Source organism: Harpia harpyja, chromosome 7, assembly GCF_026419915.1.
Source record: "Harpia harpyja isolate bHarHar1 chromosome 7, bHarHar1 primary haplotype, whole genome shotgun sequence".
Classification (NCBI taxonomy): domain Eukaryota; kingdom Metazoa; phylum Chordata; class Aves; order Accipitriformes; family Accipitridae; genus Harpia; species Harpia harpyja.
Window position 1 is genome coordinate 28,888,302 of NC_068946.1, and position 21,499 is coordinate 28,909,800.

General features: G+C 42.2%; 1 protein-coding gene across 1 annotated transcript; it reads right to left on the reverse strand.

Annotated features, from left to right (window-relative positions):
• Positions 1–1,320: 1,320 nt before the first annotated feature.
• LOC128144551 (inducible T-cell costimulator-like) lies at positions 1,321–13,523 on the reverse strand. The gene is made up of 6 exons (XM_052793517.1): positions 13,426–13,523; positions 7,366–7,404; positions 6,097–6,435; positions 4,568–4,680; positions 3,863–3,953; positions 1,321–3,329 (listed from the first exon to the last, which is right to left on the reverse strand). The coding sequence occupies exons 1-5, from the start codon at positions 13,481–13,483 to the stop codon at positions 3,864–3,866; spliced, it is 639 nt and encodes a 212-aa protein (XP_052649477.1). The 5' UTR covers positions 13,484–13,523; the 3' UTR covers positions 1,321–3,329; position 3,863.
• Positions 13,524–21,499: the final 7,976 nt, after the last annotated feature.

The following is a 21,499-nucleotide window of genomic DNA, read 5'->3' on the forward strand; positions in this document are numbered from 1 at the left end:
TTCTTGTCATTTATCCTTCCTTAAATTTTGGAGTAGCTGTAGTTGTCATCTGTAACATTTTTCACCTGTTCACATTAGATCATACTATCTGTTTAGCAAGATTAAGTTTGCTCAAGTTGTAAATTTTTATTTCAAGTCTTAACCTTCAAGGACATTACAAGTAGTTCTTTGCCATACATACCTATTTGGTTTACTGGCTCACTGACTTCATACACTCCATACTGGAACAGACTGGGAAGATCTAAAGGGCATTACTGAGTGTAAATACATGTAGGGCGACTTATAGCAATGATAAATCAGAAAGGATGAAAGCATCTTACTGATACTGAATCTTATGTTACGTGTTGTATGACAGAAACTGGTTTTACATGAACACTGTTGTTAGGGATTCAGCTTCTGGAAAAGCCATAGCCAAAATTCTCTTTCAGTCATATTCCCCATAAAGCAATAGAAGACAAAGGTGGAGAGGGACAGGTTGTAGAACCCTCCTCATGGACTGTCACACAGTTGTAAAATTTCTGTTACAATCCTAAAGTATTACATAGCAAACAGAGAAAACATAGGTTGAGATTGTATCTTAGTAGTTTATTTTACCCTCAAATCTCTAATTTCCTAGACGTTATTTGGATGTTACTCATGCTTCTGCTTGTCTTGAAAGTGGATTTTGTAGAAGAGTTGGCTGAAATATTCTTATTTGATTTTCTTTTTTCCCTGTTAAAATGATCTTTTCCCAAAACTGGGAGTTTGTAAAGAGAGTTGTTACTTTTTCAAATGATGACCTGTTAGAATATCAGGCTTTTTGTTTATTCTTACTGACTCCTTTTTTGTTTTCTTTTATTTTAATCCTTTCTTGTCACATAGTCTATAGACTCAGCTCATGTTACTTTTTTCATAGTTTTTTTTTCTCATTCTGCTATCCTTTATCTTCTTCCAGCTTTTTTTGATTTGGAGGTATTGAAGAATGGCAGAAAGAAACTGAAAAATGCTCCAAAATAATCCTGAACATTATCTGTATACTGCATAAGGGATTAAAAGAAAGGAAGAAGAGATGGGACAATACGACAAAAACTTTCTCATGAAAATAAAAGGAAACAAACAGATTCAAACACTGTCATTACCTCACTGTATAGAAAAAGATCCAAATTTTGGGGTTTTACTTTTTTAATATTTTTTTTTCCTTAGTCCTTTTTCTGTTTCCCACTAAGATGCTAGACAGCGATAAATTGCCCCATACTCTCTCCCCATTGCACTGTGGATTTTATAGACCTTATTTCTTTCACATGGCATTCATGCATGCATGAACTTTCTTATGGATACATGTGGCATAACAAAAAAATGTTTCATTAAGAATAAAATTCTCTTTTTCCAAAAAGAAAGCAGTGATGGAACCTAAGACTTCCAAAAGCTTTGTTACAATAAGTATGAATCATTTCTCTCTCTAGAGTAGAATGTATGTATTTTGAACCACCTAGTCCAGACTTTCATCATTTGTCATTTATCCAGCAGCATCTCAAGGCAAACCTCAGGTTTTTCCTTCTTTCAGAAACTCTTTGTTCCTTGAATTTCCTTCTCAGTCTGGTAAAAGGTTCCAGGGGATAGGACTCTCCACTGTTACATATGATCTTGCATCCAGCATTTCTCATAGGCAGTAGAGGTTAGCTATTTTCACCAATAATTTTCAAAGGCAATAAATGTCAAAGGCAATGATTTTCAAAGGCAATAATTTCACCAGTATTTTTTAAATGGTGAAATCAGTGTATTTGTGGATGTACAGAGGAGAGGTTTTTTTGCTGGGGAGGTCAAGTAATTTGGCAAATGTTATGTGGCAGAACAACAGGAGGGAATGTAATGTTACCCAATGCACCAGGGTGCCCCTCTACATCTCTGCCTAGGAGCTGGTTATCTAAGCAGGGTACGGGCTGTGAAACTGGCAGTCCCCGCTTCATTCGATGGTTTATTCATTTCCCCTTTGCTTAATGTCACAGTTAACAATTTGCACCTTCTCTCTGCAATACTTCTATGTACTTAGGTGTTTGTTGAGGAAAACCCTGTTCTCGATATATCAGCTTATGTCCTCTTCGTGCCTGACAGTCCCTGTTTGCACTATCAAATTTGAAACCAGCCTTCTGTTTGCCAGACAAGCAGGCTATGTACCTTTCACAATAGTCTCCTCTGACCAATATTTGTTTTTTCGATGAATTACAGAGAGACTCAGAATCAACGCGCCGCTCTGCTTCCAGCAGCCAAATGGTGTCTGGCACCATATCCAGGCTGGATTCACAGTTGGTCATTTTTGGTCAGAGTTTTGATGGATTTCACAAGGAGCATGAAGGATTGATCATTTCATTCATACTGAAGGCTCTGAGCAATTTGAGGCAGGTCAAGTAACCCCTATACTGACTGGGGAAGTGGTAAAGGTTTCATGTCAAACTACAAGAGGAAGATAATTGCAATGCAGAGTCCATGAATACACTGGCCTTATAGACTGTGTTGTGTTTGTGCTGCAAGATGTGAATAGGAGAGATTGTGCCTCCTGATTTAGGGACTGATCCTGCAGCTTTGAACAGATTTAAAGAATAATTGCAATCTTGAAAGTAATATATTCCTCTGTTAGTAAAACAATTCAGAATTTAATTAAATAAGTGGAGCCCCAAGGTGTGAATGGCAAAGATGCATTAATAGCACAAATACAAAAAATACAGATGTGCACACCTGAGGTATTGTGTCACAGTGAAGACTCTGCTGTGCTCTCACAGGCTTTGTTCCCCTGCTGTCCCACAGCTTGGTGCAGGAGAGCATGTGTGCATACCACACTCTCCTAGTGTGGTGCTAAGAAGTTTGACAGTGAATCTAAGGATGTATTGATAACATCAGGCTAAACTAGCCCTAACAAAAGGGCATGTGCAATACATCGACAGTGCTTCATGGCTGTGCCACAAGGATTGGCGTTGGAGGTAGTCTGTTTTTTTTGTCCCCAGTGGAAAGTTTATCATAAAGGAGACTGTAGAAAATAAAAGTTCCCTCTGTAGCAGCACTACAGGAATCTACTCTCAAGCAAACTCACTAAATTTTCTTCAACTAAAAGCTGACATCTTTAACACATTGTTAGCACTTCATGTACAAGTCAGTGGATCAGGCAGTGTGCCAGTTAACACTCAAGGCTAGGGCAAAACACAGGTCAGGAGTGGGTGTCTCATCACTGAGCACAGGACCATCAGGAGAGCTCAGGGAGGCTGGGAAACGTGAGGAAAAGCTGATTTCCCATTGTCCAGGTTCAAGTAGCTGGAAAGCTCTGCTGCCAGAATTTCCATGCCACAGGCAACTTGTACCTGGAACAGGAATGGAAAATTAGTTACATGCAACCCTCATACATCTGAATCAGTCCAAATTCTGCTTCTGTTCTGTATCCAAAACTACTTCTGGCTACTATGCAAGGGTTTAAGTAGTTAGGAAGTTCCTCATTCTCTATAGATTATTTGCCCTTAGCCAGTAACACTCAGTAAATATAGCAAATCACTTCCCCAGAGAGATTTTGGGTACCACGCATCATCTGAAGAATCTGAATGGAAAAGTTTCACATCTCTTCCTCATGTATAAGATCGTTACTTTGCACTGATGTGAAGCAGTTGTATTTCTAAGAACCAGCCCACCATTCCAATTCAAAAGGTTTCCAGAGATTTTGCTTTTCATTTCCTCTTACTGCTACATGGTAGCATGAACTCCATTAACAAGCTATTGTAACAATCCCACCCACTCACCCACCCACCTAGAATCAATGGGAGACATAGCAAGCAGCCCTTTCCCTCCCAGAGAAAAGCCTTGCAACAGATACAAGCAGAAGTAAAGCTAGGCTTAATACAACCTCAGATTCTTGGTTTTTTAGCTGCATTCACTGCTGCCATGGGCATGTATTCACTGTTGTACTCATGGGAGTTGGATTCACACTGCTGTTTCTGCAAACAGAGAGAAAATGCCATGAATTTAATTTGTGGTCACTAACCTCTGCCACTCCTGCCTTTGTTATTTAAGTAGGGCAGTTAGTCTGGCTGTTTTCAGTGGGAATATTAAAGTCAGAATAGACAGGCACTCACATAGAAAACTTGGAATAAAACAAACTGAAAATGAAAACCACACATTGTCCAAAAGAATAACTAATGTCCATGGTCTCCTTTCTTTCCTGAGCCAACTGGTTCTTTGTTTTAGTGGTTTTGCTCCAGAACAGAGCTTGGAATTGCTCCACTGATGATTTGTTTCCCCTTCTTGAAGAAAATAATCAGGAGAATTGCTTACCAAAGTAATTTTGCTGGCCTGTGCAGCATTTCTCCTCTTCCCTTTGATTCCCAGCCTTTAAATCAATAAACAATTCTGTCTTAGAAAAATTAAATCTGAGCTGTTGTCATCAATGACTGAATTCCAGTGTAAATTAACAACTCAGTCTCTTTGTCAAAAAACACATCATGTGCTGAGTGAGTATGTGCCCGTCTCACCCTCTAAATCTCATTAAATCAAGTTCCGCATCCATGACCCTTGAAAGGAGGGTTCTGCAGAATCTCATAGACTTGCTTACCTTGTTCCTTAAGCAACAGGCTACAACACAGCAGACACAGGAAATCATGGCAAACATGATCAAACCAATAATTATCCATGACATGAGTCCCAGTGAAATGCAGTCTTCCTTATCTGGAGTTGGGGAGGAAAAAAAAAGTCACTACTGATAATTTGCATTCCCCTCCCACCCACCCCCTGCCCTGAGATAACTTTTCAAATTCTTTCCCTTTTCTCTTCACATTAATAAATTAGCAAAAGTGAGCTCTGGAGAAGGATTTTCATGGGGTGAAAAGCCACCTTGGAAAAGTGTATTCAGGAGGAAGCAGAACATTGCAGTTTTCCAGAAGCAGAGGTGAAACTGTTGGTATAACAGGGCTGAAAGTGTAGGTTGAAAAGAAACCAAGCCAGGCTTGAGAGCGTGGTGGTATTTCAGATCTGAGCAAGGCTTAAGCTTACATTCAGTGAGTACCACAGGTGATTTAAAGGGCAGCCTGGTCAAAAGAAAGGTGGACTTTGGCAGTCACGTTTGAATAGGAAGGCAAGCTGAGGGACACAAGATTACCCTTGCCCGGATCTGGGAGAAAATATGATTAGGTCATGAAACAGCTGGCAGTAGCTATGAGCATCTCGCTATCTGTACAAATGGACAGCTTTGGGAAACACTGCAGACAAAAAAGGATGTCACAGCTTGATTCTGAGAATCTGGGGCTGAGGGATAATTTGACCCAACCACATGATTGTAGCCTTAGGATTTCAGCTTCTTTGTTTAGTCCTGGTGTTGAGTGATAGGAAAAGATAGCAAGGGAAGCACAACAGGCAGTACCATGTTGCAACTGAACTATATGGAGAACCAAGAAGGGATGTGAGCAAAACCACTATTAAATCTTTCATCTTAATGTACCAAAGAGCCACTGAGTGAAAGGCAATTCAAAATTAAAGCCTGTGAAGTTAGTCCAAGCCCTTCTCAGTAAAAGGCCAAAAATTCTTAGGAGTTGTGGACTCTTCCGCTCTAAGAAGGCTCTAAAGCTGAAGGCCTGCTTCAGAGAGGTGAACACCATCTTTTTCGCATCACTGTGGCATCAGAGAGTTCTTTATACCACTACTAGCACAGATATTTGACAGCTGATTTTTTTTTATGCCAGGCACATGAAGATAGCTCTCAGAATGGATTTTTTTCCCCCAGCTAGAAATAATCTTAACATTTACATTCAGCAGCTTGGAAAATAGTCAATGGGAAATTTCTGCTGCATGCAAAGGTGGGACTGCAGTACTCCAGAAGGTGTAGTCTAGCTAGCTTGGGTGCCACCAACAATATGCAGAGCTCAGCATGGCCTGCAAAACCTGCCCATGAAGATGAATAAATATGGAGAGGCCATGCTGAGCAGTCTGCCAACACATCTCCACTGTTACCAGCCCCCTGCTAAGTAGTTTTAAGCTGTCTTGGAAATATCTGTGCAAACTCTAGTCACAATTTTCACTGCAGCATAGCTATGCCCAACATCTACTTATCACTAAACTGAAGTGAGGGGAGGAGAAAAGTAAACTTACCTTGGATATACAAATAGGTTTCTTTCAGCCGGCAATCTATATAAGGAGGGGGTAAGAACATCTCCAGGCAGTAGGTATAAATGTCGATATGCTTTCTTTCCAGATTTTTAAGAATGAAAGTGGTGCTGCTATTTGAGTGCTCTGTCTGACAGTAGATGACATTACTCTTGGGGATAACTTTCTCCTCACTCAAATGAAGTGCACAGATCTCCTTCTTTTCATGCCCTTTGAAGAGGGTCATGCTGAACTCGCTCACATTTTTGGGGTTGGGGAATGTGAACTTGAAGTTTCCATTTTCAAATTCCACCATCACTTGGGGGTCAGAGACATGAGGCTGATCTGAAATCATGAAAACAATAAGTACAGTCACTCACATAGCAATGAAAAGAATCCCTAAAATGTTAAGAAACTAATTTAAACAAAGCAAGTGAACCATGTGATTGAAACTTAAGGCATGTAGGTACTCAGAATAGGCTGGCTGTGGAAAGCAGCCTGTACAATGAGATACCAGTGCATCATCCTGGTCATGTCAGACATTACTGAGAAAATAAATGAGGTAAGACCTGGCCTGTTACCACTATAAGGCTGGAGAGGTTACTGTTAGCATTGGATCAGTGAGTTACTTGATAATGTTTAAAGGCCCCCTTGGACCAAACACTATATGGACATATAATTTTTGCCTCAGACTGTCCTATTCACAGATGAAACAAGGTGGGACAAAGATGATGATAATTATCTCTGTTTTGTGGTTCATAATCTGCACCCTAATGATGTAACTGAAAACTTAAAATGGGATGTGAACCCAAAACTCCTATATAAGTGCCTTAACCACAAGACCTATCTTTCCTTTCTAAAGTAGACAGTGGTTTGAGGCATGACATAAAGTTTAAACCTAATTACTTAGATGTCTATAGCACCTTTATCATTAACATAATGGGACGAGTAGAGGACAAATGTCACTGTGTGCATGCACCCACATGCAATCCAAAAATCACATTTGACCTTCCCCAAAACTGTCTGAAAAACTCTCAGGTGTTGTCCATCTCTCGTTTTTCAAATTTATTGGAAAATAAAAAGAAAGTAAACTGACCAAGAACCTCCTGCTATCTCACAGTTTGACTTTGTAAAGTCAGGCATGGGAAACTCCCTCAAACAAAAATATGTTAAAGTGTGCTGTAAAAAAATGACAATTTTTTTCTTCAAGGGCAGTATTTTCTGATCTTGAAAGGCATTTAAAACCATAAACCAAATTATGCAAATGTGTCTTACCTATATTTTTGCATGGTCTTGACGAGCAGCTCTCAACTCCTGAAAAATACAAAATTGTTTTCTGTTTAAAATTCAAAAAGAGAGATGCAGGAACAGGGGCTGAGCCATGCAATGTTAAGATGCTGAAGTTATTTTCTAATTTGTGTCACTAGCCTATCTGATCCTGTCTGTGCTACACTATAAAATCATATGGTGTGATAAAAGCATGAAATATGAAAATCAAATTAAAAAGAAAATGCATTGAGCAAGAACTAATATTGATCATACATCTAGCATTTACAAATTCTTAAAACACAAGTTTTAAGTAATAGATGCAAAGTAATAGATGTACTTCATAAACAGAAGCTGAGATGAAAGTAAAATTTACCCCAAAATGCTGAGGAAAATTTGCCCCCCAAATAAAAGAGCTTACTTTTGATTTCTCATGAATCCAGAGCCTGCAATGAGGCAGCATTATACTTTGTTTCCAGACCAAAATGGTCATTTTGGTCTATGTTCATTCTGTTTCCCCCATTGCTCAGCACTGCATCAAAACATCTTTTTATGGCACATCCAGAATGAATAGCTGGAAGATGCTCCAACACATACAGCAAGAAAATATTCAAGCAATGCACATGGGTTTGTTCCTTTTTCAATAACACCTTTTTCTCTTCTTGATTATCAAACTGTATTCAGTCCATTGTACATAGGCAGCCTCCATTACAGGAGACGGGCACATTTTTAATAATTGTTCTGGATTTGTTTTTTAAGTCACTGCCTCCATCACCACCCAGTATGGCAATAATGAGAGTGGAATTTCCTGGCTGGGTTGGTGGTATGTACTGCTTTGAAATGGTTTGTATGTCAGTACTGGCAGCATACCACAGCCTAACAGTGTTTCATTTGGAATTTTTCTTTTTATGGTGCTTTAAAATTAAAGGTACAGACAGGAACGCAGACAAATAGAAAAAAACTGTATCTGCTTTTCCTGTTTTCTGATAGCCTTCTAGAGTAAGTCCTTCAGAGGCTGCTTAGACTGAAATATACTCTACATCAGGATTTTATGATGCTAAGGAAATATGGGGCAAATACTTAAAGACTTTGATGCACCATCCTATTCTTGTTGTTACTGCTACATAGTGGTCTAGATCCACACAGCTTAGGTCCCCAACTGTGCCAGGTATTGCACTGACTACACAGCATAAATAATCTTTTTCCCAAGGCACCTGTTATCTTTGACACCCAGCCTACATATGCAAAGGAGCAGAAGATTATTCTCATTTGGGTACCTTTGTATGCTCTCAACTCTTTCTGGATGGAGGCAATCTTTTAGTGTCCATGCTTTTTCCTTCTTTGAATTCTTGCTCCCCAATCACTACCATTGGCAAGGGCATTGCAATGAATGATACTCGTTTAAAATATTTTTACTGTGACACATAAGCTAATGGACTTCTGGAAGACATTTTGTCATGCTCAGTTGGAAAGCAATAGAAACTGTTATCCCTTTTTGACTGATTTACCCTCTTCCTAGTTATCACACTCTTCCTGGTTTACTGTGCACAGTCAGCACCCTTATCTAATTCAGCGACAGTTCTAATATCTGTACTTCTCTCAGGACTATTACTTAAGTGTGTGATAACAGGCAAGGTATTTGGCATTTTGTACCACTGGTGTGAAGATAAGACAGATAAAATACACAGCTCACCAACCCACAGTGAAATAGAGCTCTAGATATGCTGAAGGCACAGATACACAAAGTGCAAGCCCTCATAATGGCATATAGTCTGAAATGCTGAAAGCAGAGGTCAAATAAAGAAACAGTTCTTGATGACTTGCATGTTGCATGGTGAAAGAAAACAGCTGCTATGAGAACAGCATTTGAAATAAAGGTCTTTTAAAATGCTTTTTAAATGTTTGATGGCCTGTAGTTTGGTAACATACCTTTAAAATTAGGCCCAACAGCAGACAAATTATTTAGGGAAGGGAAGAAAAGAACAAGTGTATTGATATAGCAGAAGCTAGGGAGCATGGTGTATATGTAAGCTGACCTGATACTTTTGAGTGGCATCCATCCGTAGCTGAGACCTCTCCATTTGTCACTGGTCATCTGAGAGGAGAGGTGGATGCTGACTTTGTTGGGGCAGCTACAGAGCCAAGTGGTACCATATTCCCCCAATGCCTCAGAGGAGCGTGGGGCTACCCTACTCTGAGTGCTAAAGCAACAGCTTTGAATTTCATTTCTCTGTCACTGAGAATAGTTCAATTTTGCTGTTAGCTAATGAAATTGCCCTTTCATACTGGGTGGTTTAAAATGTTTGTCAGGGATCATGGTTTTAATCCTTGTTTTTAATGGAAAAGGACAGAGGGAGGTCACTGAGCATGTAGTTCATGTGACCTTGTGGCAAGCTGAAAGATCATTTTGTATCCTCTCAAGCCCAGAAGCCTTAACTGTCTGTTTTCAAGAAGGACTCGGTCATGTATTTCTCTGAATTAGCATTTTGGTAAATGTGATGCAATTAGTATTCCTCTGAAACAAGTGACCATGTAGAAAAGTGTGCTTAGCATAGTATAAAGGGAGCACATTTTAAAATGAGATTAACAGTGCCTGAGATTAAAACACAAAATTGTCTACATGGATGACCACAATGGGTGAGATCTGATATGAATTTCCAACTCACTAGCTATTCTGCATCAGCTCCTGATGTGAATGCTCTCACTGCACACTAAAACGTGGCTTATTCTCCCCTCCCTGTGCCTGGTTGCTGTTCTCCTGTGCCCATTTTTACCGGTTCATTCCTAGGGTAATCCTATGGATTTGTAACACCCTCGTTAATGGCCAGACACATTTGGGATGTCATTTGCCAAGCTACAGTCAGAATAAACGTACATTCGGTGAGATAGGAGATAGGAAACTGGGGTTTAAACGTCCGATAATATTGAGAGATTCACTCACTAAACCTCCCTAAAAATATGTGAATAAAAGACTACATCACGGTATTATTGAAAATGAACAGAAGAATCTCACAGGTTCAGTAGTAAAAATGCTTGGATTTGGCCATAAGGTTCCTTTTTGGTATTTTTCATAAAAGACCTAATTCAATTGCATATGAAGGCTTTGAGACAAGAGGAAACAAATCTTTCATTTGTTTCATAGCAGTGTCATGCTGTGGAGTTGCATAGAGTTGTTCTTGGCTCACCTTATGTGAAGCAGAGTGTCAAGACAAATACTGTAGTTCAGATATAAATCCAAGAGATGAACATGTGTATGAAAGTAACATCTTGCTATGTTAAACTATGAAAGGGGGGGGGTGTACATTCTACGTATATGTGTATCTACAGTCATGTACATTTCCATCTCAATTTCGTCTTTACTGCAGTGGGAAAGCACTTTGGCAGAAGTTGGGGAATTTTTATGGTAGTATGCTTGGACACTGAGGCCAATGGAGGGTGGGTTATTTTCATTTTAATGGGATTACAATTTTGGACTTTCTGGTTCCTCTTTGGCAGACCCAATCCTATTTGCAAACATCACCAATCCATTACACATTTTGGTCCTAACAGAAGTTTAAAAAAACACTTTTGATTAATTTTAAAACTTGGGGTTTAGGGTAGGAGAATAGAATACTCTTGCTTGGTTTTCTTGGTCTTTGTTTTATCTGCCCCAGCTCTAAGAAAACTAAGCAGCTGATAAAAAGAACAAGCACAATTTTACTTGGGTTTGCCTCTGAAGATGAGCAAGGAGAGTGCAGACCCTGCCTTTAAAAAAAACATATTTGTTTTGTTAATACTAAATGTGTAATGAAATCACACACAGTTTTTTAAGGTGCTGTAGCTTTGACCTTTCAAGGCACTCTGAAAGGTAACACTGTCAATTCAGTGTCATTAGTTATATGCCTAAAACTAACTTGTTGCTATCTTTCAGGAATCAAGGATTAAGAGAGGAAAGCAGTGCCTCTGGGCAAAGCAAGTAATGGCCAGAATTACTCTAGGAAGCGATCTATAATCTGAATTATTTCTGTGGTATAACATATATTGTGAAATACGGAAACTCTTATAAAATATACCACTAACACAGCAGCCATTGTTGATAATATTTCAGACACCCTTTTAAGAAATGACCACGATTTCCTCCTGTATTGACAACAGGAGATCTGTGGGTGAACAGTGATAATGCTTTGCAAATGTTGGTGTGCAAAAGCTCATGTGCAATGTTTCATAGCAAAGGCCTCAAGTGCTATGGAATCCTATAGCTCTGTACTCCAAAATCCTGTTGCCTGTGTTTTTCTACAGGCACCAGAGAGGCTCCATGCTCTTACAAACAATTTCTTTATCACAATTGGGTTATCAAATCATAATACACGTATATACACATATATCACCTTCTGTGACCTATTTACATTGAAAAAAGCCATCCATAGATCACAAGTAGGGCTTGCTAATCACTAAGTTAAAAAAAAAAAAAAAAAATCTCAGAAGTTACTCTGCTTTTAGTCCCCAAAATTTGCCACAATGCTTGGCAGCGCTCTCTGGAGTGCTAGCTTATTCTCTAAATGAGAGTATCATGCTAATGTGTCCTACATCAAGCCGATCTTTTACAGCCCTTTTTAGCAAGAATGATAATAATTAGTACTTTTTATGCTGAAAGCATGGTAAGGTAAAAAGCCTGAGAGATACCATTTCTTGTTACAGGCAGTCTCTTTCTCCTGCCATCTCCTATCCCCAGCCCCCTGCTCAAATCCTATCCTCCATATATGAAAGAAAGGAGAAAGAAGGGAGAAATGCTGGTATCAGATAGAACAATTACTTGCACCCTTAAAATTGCAGCCTATTTCTTCCCACAAGGAATGGCCTTTTAGATAGCTCCAGCCACATGTAAAAGTATGCTTGTCAAGTATACCTGCTAAATTGACTAGCTGAGAAATACTTAACAAAATTGATAGGATTTTTTGTCAGTAGATTTAAGAATAACTTTTCAAGGAGAAAAAAAGCAGCTCATGTCCCTTTAGAGATACTGATCACAATCCTCCGTCCCTGTGATTTCACCCATCTTTTCAATCTATCTGAAAACTCAGTATACTATCGCTGTATTAGTTAACCTTCAGAGGGGTATCATCTGCATTGCCTAAAGAGCTGGAAACTGTTTTTTATTTAAATGAAAGCTTAAATTCCATGTGAAACCTCAGGAGTACTTAAATTCTGCAGGGGGACTTGAAACCTGTCCTGTATCACTAGAATTTCAGAAGCAAACATGTTCAATAGCCCTTCACATGACCTTCAAAGGAACATGTTTAGATGGTGCTCAGTAACTAAATCTCAGGTCTTACTTACATGACACATCATACCAAATCCTTGGACAGTATATGTATGAAAAAAAGACTCTTCTTAATCAGATATTATCTGTATTTCTATCCTGGCCTGGTAATATGTGGGTTAGAGAGAGGCTGCAGATAAATGTGAGCTCTGGTATTTTACTTTGCATAATTGTGATAAAACACTGAAACTTGTAAAACGCTACATCCATGTTTATGGCTGGACTGAGATCAGTGCTGTCACCATGCCAACACAGCATTAGGAAAGCTACAGTTCCTTTTAACTCAGTCCGCATTTCAAGCCTGCACCAAAACGATCTCATCCACTCTTCCATGCCATATACATTTTTCATAGTATAAAAATTCCGAGCCCAAAAAAGAGCAGGTTTAATATCAATATTTTGGCTTCTTTTTATTAAGCCGTTCACCGTCATGCTGCTGTAAGACCTTATGCCCAGCAAGGGAATCGGGCTGGAGCACTACAGTCTAAACAGCTAGACGGTAACACTGAGCAGATGAGCTAAAGAATATAAACAATGAAAACTTGTACTTTCTAGTTTCAGAGCAAATGCCCTGTGCTGGCAGGAATTCTCTTCCCACCAATTCCAGTGATATTTAAGTTGAGAGTGGTCTTTCTGCAGCTGTTTCCCTTAATTACCTTTATTCCTCCAACCCCTTGCTATCATGCCTCATTTACCATCTCCTGTCACTGGGTAAGTTATATTCCATAGAGACATCTACTGCAAGAAGAATAATCCAAAATGCTACTCACCATACAGGGCTTCAAACTGAAAGCAGAGAACACAGAAAGTTACAGCAACCAACTTCATGCTTGCCTGACACAGAGGTACCAGCCTTCTGTCTACTGTGAAGATGGGGAAGAATTCATTGGTAGAAAAGGAAGTGGTTTGTGGGCAATGGGGGAAATTATATGGTAATCAGAAGGACTTTTTAATTTAACCCCTGACTACGTTATAGCTATGTCAGCATTAGCTGTCGCCCACACCTGTGGAGTTTGCTGCTTTTTTTTTGTTCCTACCTCATGGCTTGCTGTCACAGACAGGAAGATGAAAGGTTTTCTGACGTTACGTTTGATGTTCACTTCTGCAAAGACTGTTTCTGGTTAAATCTATCACGATAGAAGCTACAGTCATCTACAGTACACTTCCTGCAGATGGCCCGTGGTCAGCAACTTGTTCCTTAAATTAATTTACAATACATGCATATTTGCAACTGGCAACCTGGTTTCTCCCCACCAGTTTCAGCTACTCTTATGTAACTGATGGTCTCGCGCTCTGTGGAAACTGTTTGTTAGTAGGGTGTAGGATCCTCTTGTGAGTCCTGGTCCTGGAATTCATTGGAAGAACATGTCCAAATTGCAGAAGGATCCCCTCAGCCCTGAGACTTCCTGAAGGCTCACTCCGATGTGAGACTTCCACCCTGGAGGTCAGGCTTGCTTTGCATGGACGAGAGACTTCACGTGGCTCTGTGAGAGGAGGAGATCTGACCCAGTGCCCTAGGGTCTTAGGTCAAAAGTTTATCTCCTTCCCTCTCCCTGCTTTTGTGCAGCACACTGTGTTCTGGCCTGATATCCATCTGTATTCTGGGAATGTTTTAGGACCCTTTGGGATAACATATTCTACAATCATTTAGAACTGGCTATTTATTTATGCCTATAATACTAATTTTAGTGCAGATAACATGCTGGGAAAGCAGCTTCTAAATCACGTTTAATATATTAGATGCAGTTAGCATTTCTGATTGCAGAAAGAGAAGACACAAAGGACTAATAGTGGTGCCTGACAGACACTCCTGGCGTTGAGTCCCTGTAATGGTCATGCAGTGGTACCAAATAATTTGTGAATAACAGGACTGGGTTACAGATTCACTCCTACTTTCACATGTTGTTTTACTCTTCCTCAAAGTGTGATTTAATTTCTTTCACTACTACTGCTAAAGACCTGTTCACATGGACACTGGCAGAGAGTTTTACTCTCATCAAATCTTTACAAAGCCCTGCAAATCTTTGCCTTTTGTTAAATTAAAATCAGAGCTAAGCCTGAGTCAGGATTTGATCTAAATTTTCAGTTCAGGTCTCTGGAGCCAAGCTTAAACAACTCTAACTAGAGAAGGTTTCTGCAGTATACTTTTAATTCTGAAGCTCAAGAGTAATGTATGGAGGTTCAAGCAATGCTAAAGCTGGAAAAATATACATCTGACTCCTGAGCTTTGCCTATGAAGTTATGACCCACATTGGGATCTACTGAGGTTCCAGGTAGGACCATCTTTCCCATCCCCCATAACAACTTATGGGAAGTGCTGAAACAACAGAGCAACCCTCTCCTGAGATAGGACCTTTATTGCCCCCCAAATAAATGTAAGACAAGCAGCCAGAAAGTCTTATAGTAAGAAGAGTTGCTGCTGCTACAAAATTAAGGGAGGAAGAGAATCAGGTGTAAAGCACCCCCACCCCCACCTTTGGGAGAGCATGCTGACAACACACCAAGGACCAAGTCCCTACAAAGCCTATCGCTGGCTGGGAAGGCCAATAAAGGTGTAGGGGAACATACTCCTTTGAGCAAAGTTTTAGCTATTTTTTGTGAAAACAAGCTTTAAAACAAATCAGTATTGTTAGGGTTCAAAAATGTGTTGTCTTTCTTAAAAATTTAAACATTTTGCCAGGAATGTATTTTTGATAGAGAAGAGATGGGGTTTTTTTGACCAATATAGTTATTTTGGAGAAACTTACTCCTTCCCTCCCCTCTCTGTGACCTTATCAGTTATAGCAATGCAAAGATGAATAATACACATCTATTTCCCTCCTGGAGTAAGAATAGCTACCAGCGTAGCTTGGTTGGCATAGGTCTTGCTACAACAATTGGAGCAAGTCCCACTGTCCAGTAAACAGTTTGTATTTGTCCTCTCTTTCTCCTGTCATCATAGCCTCAAGTCTGGAATTACCCCTTCTCCTTTTCTGCTTCCTGGCACTCGGGATTGCTAGAACACACTGCTCACTTTGTTTCAAAAGGGTCCAGCCCAGGGTACACTCTGGGGTACATTTGCCAGCACTCTGAAGTCTGATCTAGACAGTGATTTCTTCTGGTGGTCAAGTGTATTTGATGATGAGCCAGCAGAGCCCGAGGCACTCAGAGTGTATGTTCACAAGCAAAGACACACAAAGTCTAGCTTGGGGCCAAGCATAAGGGATGCTTACCTTCTAGCCCCACACCAACAGAGACTCCTCCATTGCCTTTCAATCCCTCTGTCTTTGCCTCCCTCCTCTGTCAGTGCTTACCTACTTCACAAAGACAACGTGACTGCAATTTGGAAATGTTTCTTGCAAATCCTACGGTTGGTTACAGTTAACCACCTGGGACAAGCAGTCTGTTTCCACAACACACTTCCTATAACTGCAACTATTTTTGCTCACAAACACGTGTTTCTTTTTTCCATCCTCACTCATTTCTCTTCTCTTTATCTTGATTTTCACTCTCTCATCCACATATACCTCTCAGAGCTGACTTCCTTCCTCCTCTAACCTGACTGTCCCCCAGTCCCTGTCTACCCTTCTTCTCAAGCAGAGGCTGCCCTTCAGTAAGTGCAGTAACTCCTTTCTGGAATGTAGCTTCTCCTTCCCATGAGCCCCATTCTTTCTTCTTGTCCTACCCCCAACACTACCCTACAACGATAGACTCCTTTTTCTCCTATCATCTTGCTTCCAACTTGCCATCACTGATTATTACAACCTGGAAAATCCTTCTGGGCATTTTTATGCCTTTAAAAATGCATCCAGTGATACATCCAGTTCCAAAGAGAAATGGGCTTGCTCATCCCTTGGTCTGTACACTGGTGTTCTCTACCATGTGATCTTCAATGCTTCTCCTATCAAACTCCAAGCAACTTGGAAAACAACAGTTCTGCTCCTTCCCTAAGAAGACTGATTCACAGCAAAGATTTTCTCTGTGATGCACAATGTTTATTTTTCTTTGCTCTGTTTAATCACATAACTCTTATTATATTTACTGTTATCACCTTAAACAACGTCCATGTTAGCAAAATGCTACTGCATTGTTTGCCATGAAACAAAGGTGGTATTTACATTGAAGTAGCTTCTTCTGTCTCACCATCAGTTTTCCAGGTCTGCTTGTGGATGATGAGCAGTTGCCCACAGCAATATAAAATATTCTCTCAATAAAATGTTTTGTGATTCTTTCTGCAGAGGCTGCTACAGTCTGTCCACACATGTTATATTCTGTTGTCTCCTGCTGCTTCTCATTCTTTGCTTCAATATCTGGCCTATATTCTCATGACTCTGGGTCATTCCCTCAGGGCTGGAGCAGAAAGCCTCCACACTCATGCGTTTCCTGTCCTCCTAATTGAGAAGGGAAACAATAACTTTCACTGTGCTATTTTTAAGGTTCTGTGACGGCTTTAAATCCCACTTCCCATCTGCATCACTCCTCATTATGTGTGTAAACAAGCTGCAGTCATTCAGGATGCAGAGATTTCAGCCTGAAATGCAGCTCATGTGCTCCCTCATTTGTTCTGATGCTTCCTTTGCTGATGTATTGGTCTGATCTCTCCCATAGGCCTGTGGGGCATGCTGTAATATTCTCTCCATCAACGTGCCAGAGGAGGCTACCAGGTCTCAGCTCAGCAGCAGGGCAAACACCTACCTGCAGAGCAGATCTAATGAAACAGTTCCCTTTGGAGTGTGAGTGTGTGCAGCTTTGCTTCTCAGTACAAGCTCAGGTACCCCATGAATCACTTTTTTTTTTTTTTTTGGATGATGCTTGAGAATATTTCATTGTCATCAACTTTCCTAAAAGAAGAAAAAAACCATGTATGTTAAGGAGTTAAGCCCAGATCTAACACATGCAAGGGCATTGACCTATAAACTCAGTCAACAGGTGCTAAGTGGCAAATTCAGTCAGTCTAAACAGATTGCCCAGAGAGGTGGTAGATGCCCCATCCCTGGAAACATCCAAGGTCAGGCTGGACGGAGCTCTGAGCAACCTGATCTAGTTGAGGATGTCCCTGCTCATTGCAGGGGGGTTGGACTAGGTGACCTTTAAAGGTCCCTTCCAACCCAAACGATTCTATGATTCGATGATTCTAAATGCCACTTCAAATCTTGTGACTAATATTTTGGACTGGCTGGCTCAAGGCACTGAGATCCATCTAGGCAAAAGACTGTCTCCATCTGGTCTCAGGAGCTGCTATGCCTCTGCATATCCAGCCGCTGTGCCTGCTGCAATACAGTTATCTAAAGAGGTACCTAACCACTTCTCCAGGACACAGTATAGACAGGAATGGACCAATGAAGGTCATGTGCATATGCTGGTGGTGTGGATTGCAGACCTACAGGATGGCTGTGGAAGGTTTACTATCTTGAATAACAACAACAAAGACAAAAACCATGTTCCTGTCCTTCAAGGTGTACTGGGAAGAGGACTGTAAGCAGTAGGTATCTGTCAGTGGCATATGCCTGAGTGTGCAGGAGGTATTTAGGAGAATACCAGGGTTGTAAGCGCCCTGGGTTCATGGGCAGTGCTCCGGAAGGAGGAGGATAGCTTCTGAAGCCATTACAGTTCCCCTGTGGCCAACACGCTGCTGAGTGGGACTTTTTGTCACCAGCACCACTTATAGCTACGTTTGGAACGGAGGTCTCCAGAATGAATAGTAAATATGCAAAACTGAAATGAAGTGCAAACCTGGGGACCCAGACTGTTATTTTCTTGCCACTTGTAGATCAGTGCATGACAGATACATGCTGATGAGCTGGGTGACCATGAAAGTTATTCTGCTTTTGGATTTGAATTTAATTGTCTTTTGAGTGTGACAGTGATGAATTAAACACATTCTGTAAAATTTTCACACCCTAACTGTTCCAAAGCTTGTAGTAGGGTGGGGACTCCTGTTATGTGGTTATCTGGTCAGCTGCCTTGGAGGAGTTAGGACTGAAAGAGCCACATACTGTGGTGGTACTTGGGGTTTGTGGTGTGATCTTTATCTCGGCATTGTTGTGATTACTTTTTAAAGGTAAACTTTTGCTATCACTGCATTGACAGTATAACAAAGGGGAACTTTCTCCAACAGAAACATCCCCCAAAGTTGTGATGCATTTTTGCAGATAAAACAAATGTCATGCTGGAAATTGCAGGGACAGGTGAAGCAGCACAACCCTGGCTTGGACTTCCAGAAACACAGAAATGGCTGAGGACACACGTGCCACTGTCTGTTCCCAGCTGACTTGAACTGCTTTTGAAAAGCCTGTCTTTCAAGTGTTTTCACTTCAAGTGTTTCACAACAGGCCAGGCTTTGCTGTTGCTATTAGTGGTCAACTGGAGCTAGGCTTAGGCATTGGATTTGGAGGAGTACAAACAATAAAATCACAGCTTTCTCAAACATGTAGCCACATCTCCTCTATTTTGTGTCTGTCATTCAGAATCTCACAGGTTCCTGACTTGGGAACAAACTGCTTTGTACATGTAGGCCAAAGCTACAGAAGGCAGTACTCCCACCTGCAGAGCAGAGATCACTGGCTCCATCATGCTCAGGTCTTAGTCCAGCCGCACTCCTCTTACTGGTGCCAGAACAAAGACGACCAAAGCAGGGCAGAGCACGCTGTGTCACCTCTGGGGCCCCTGGGGCAAGGGCCTGGGGAAAGGTTTCTTAACCCTTTGGCAGGAGATGCTTCCAAGAGCTGCCTTTCAGGCTGAGCTGACCTGGGTGCTGTGAAACCGGAGGAGCGGCAGTGGGCCACGGGGCACGTGGAGGAGTGGTTCCTGGGCAACGAACCCACTGCCTTCAGCGCCAGGCCCGTGGCTGAAAGTCCTCTGCGTCCCACTGGTGACCCACCACACCTGCTCTGTGTGCACCTCTGCTAGCGGAGCCCCCCGGGATGAAGGGAACCCCCCCATCTCAGGAGGGTGTTGGCCAGGGCCCAGCCAAGGAAGAAGCACCGATACCGCCCTCCTGCTGGGGCCGGGGCAGTGCCCAGGCGCACGCAGCCCCGCAGCGGGGTCCGCTCAGCCGCGGCCGGATCCCCACGGGCCGCGACGCGGCTGCTCCGGCGGCTTGCGAAGCCGCCCGCAGCCACGGCCGCTGCCTGCTTTTGAGGCAGGAAACCGCGGGCGGGTCTCCCCGAGCGGCGGGAGCGGGGCGAGGCCGGGCCGCCGCCCGCGCCGCCGCGGGAAGGCCGCACGGGGGCGCTGCCGGCCCGCGCTCCGCCGCCCGGCCCCGGCCCCGGCCCCGGCCAGGCTCCGCCCCGGCCTGGCTGCGCACCTGTGTTTTGGGGGAACTATTTTTAGGTGCCAGACTGTGGTCTCCTTCGCCCTGACCTAGTGCAGCACGTGGCTTGCAGTGCAGCCCTTCCAGGGTCACACTGAGGCACCCGGCGTCGGTTCCTGGCTGCCGACCCTCACGAAGGTCTGACTGCTCTCTGTGGTTTCCTAGAATCCCATGTAAGTCTCCCCGCATACACGTGGCTTTATGTTTAAAAGGGGATTTTTTTTCCATCAGGAAGAAATTCTGAAACCTGCACAGCAGAGACCAGTGCAATGTTTCCATCTCTGATGCCTGCACTTGGAGGGACAGAGCGGGTTTCTTAGGGCTCAGGAGGTTTTGAAAGTGCTATAGCTGAGAACGGTCTTCTGTGTAGGCATTTGAACATTGTTCTGTGCTTGCTAATTTGATGAGAAAGAACGAGCTGTAAAAACAATCCTTCCAGCAGGCCAGGAAAGACCAAGAGGCAAAGGAGTTTGAATAGAAGTCACTTCTTTCTTCCTGTCACTGTGTTTTATTCTGATTGTTAGCAGCCCCTCCTCAGGCGACTGAGTGAGGATTGCCTGTTCCAGCCAAAGACCAGGTTGGCTTGTTAGTAAAATTGTGATTGCCCACATCCAGAGCAGAGAGGCTTCAGGTTGGAAGGTCCCTGCCCCCTTACTACATGATCAGTAACAATTTACTGAGACTAGTTATATTGATGAACCTGTTGAAATCAGAGCAGTTAGTTGATAAGATAAAACACTGATGATCAGCATGGCTTGTGTGGTCATACAGAGTCTGGAAACATCTAGCATGCAAAACATGTTAAAGGAAGTATGTGGTACTGGTCTGCATGTGTTAAATTGGAAAAGAGGACAAAATTCTCACATAAGGGCATACGTCTCATCACATCCTCGAGAGAATGAGAATCATGCTAATACCTTATCCTGGCATTGATACAAAGTCCAGGGTACAAAAGAAATTCAGAGCAAAATTAGTTCTGTCACAGCAACCATGAGTTCTGTATCCTGGCCAGAAACAGTTCCCTGCAGCCATGCAGAGGCTCCAGTGATCAAAGGCATCATCTTCTTCTCCAATCTGCTTAGCAGACCCAGAGTCTGTAGCACACGCAGAGCATTTATACTATGGTGCCCAGGGCAGTGCTGGGCAGGGGTCTGCCCTGCCTGTGCAGAGGGAAGACTCAGCCCCTGCATAAGCCGTTGAGGTGGATGGTGCCTCTGGTTGGCTGTTGGACTGTCATCCTTCAGGAAGGGTGGCTTGGCTGGAAACCCTTGCAAAGTGCAAGAGTTACTTCATCCCTGTGCGAGCAGCTGAATATGCTGCGGCAGAGGGACAGCTAAAGGGACCATTGGAAGTGAAAGACCAGGGAATCACAGCAAGGAACTGCAAGTGTGTGGCTCATGCAGACTTGGAGACACTATAGTGAAGAGTGAAGGAGGACAGCCATACCTCCAGGGTGGCTGAAGGAACTCCCCAGAGGCCAGACAGAACTCAGCAGGGTTTGCTGCCACTCAGATGGTCACTGAGTAAACCAACATTAAGCCTGGGAGCAAATA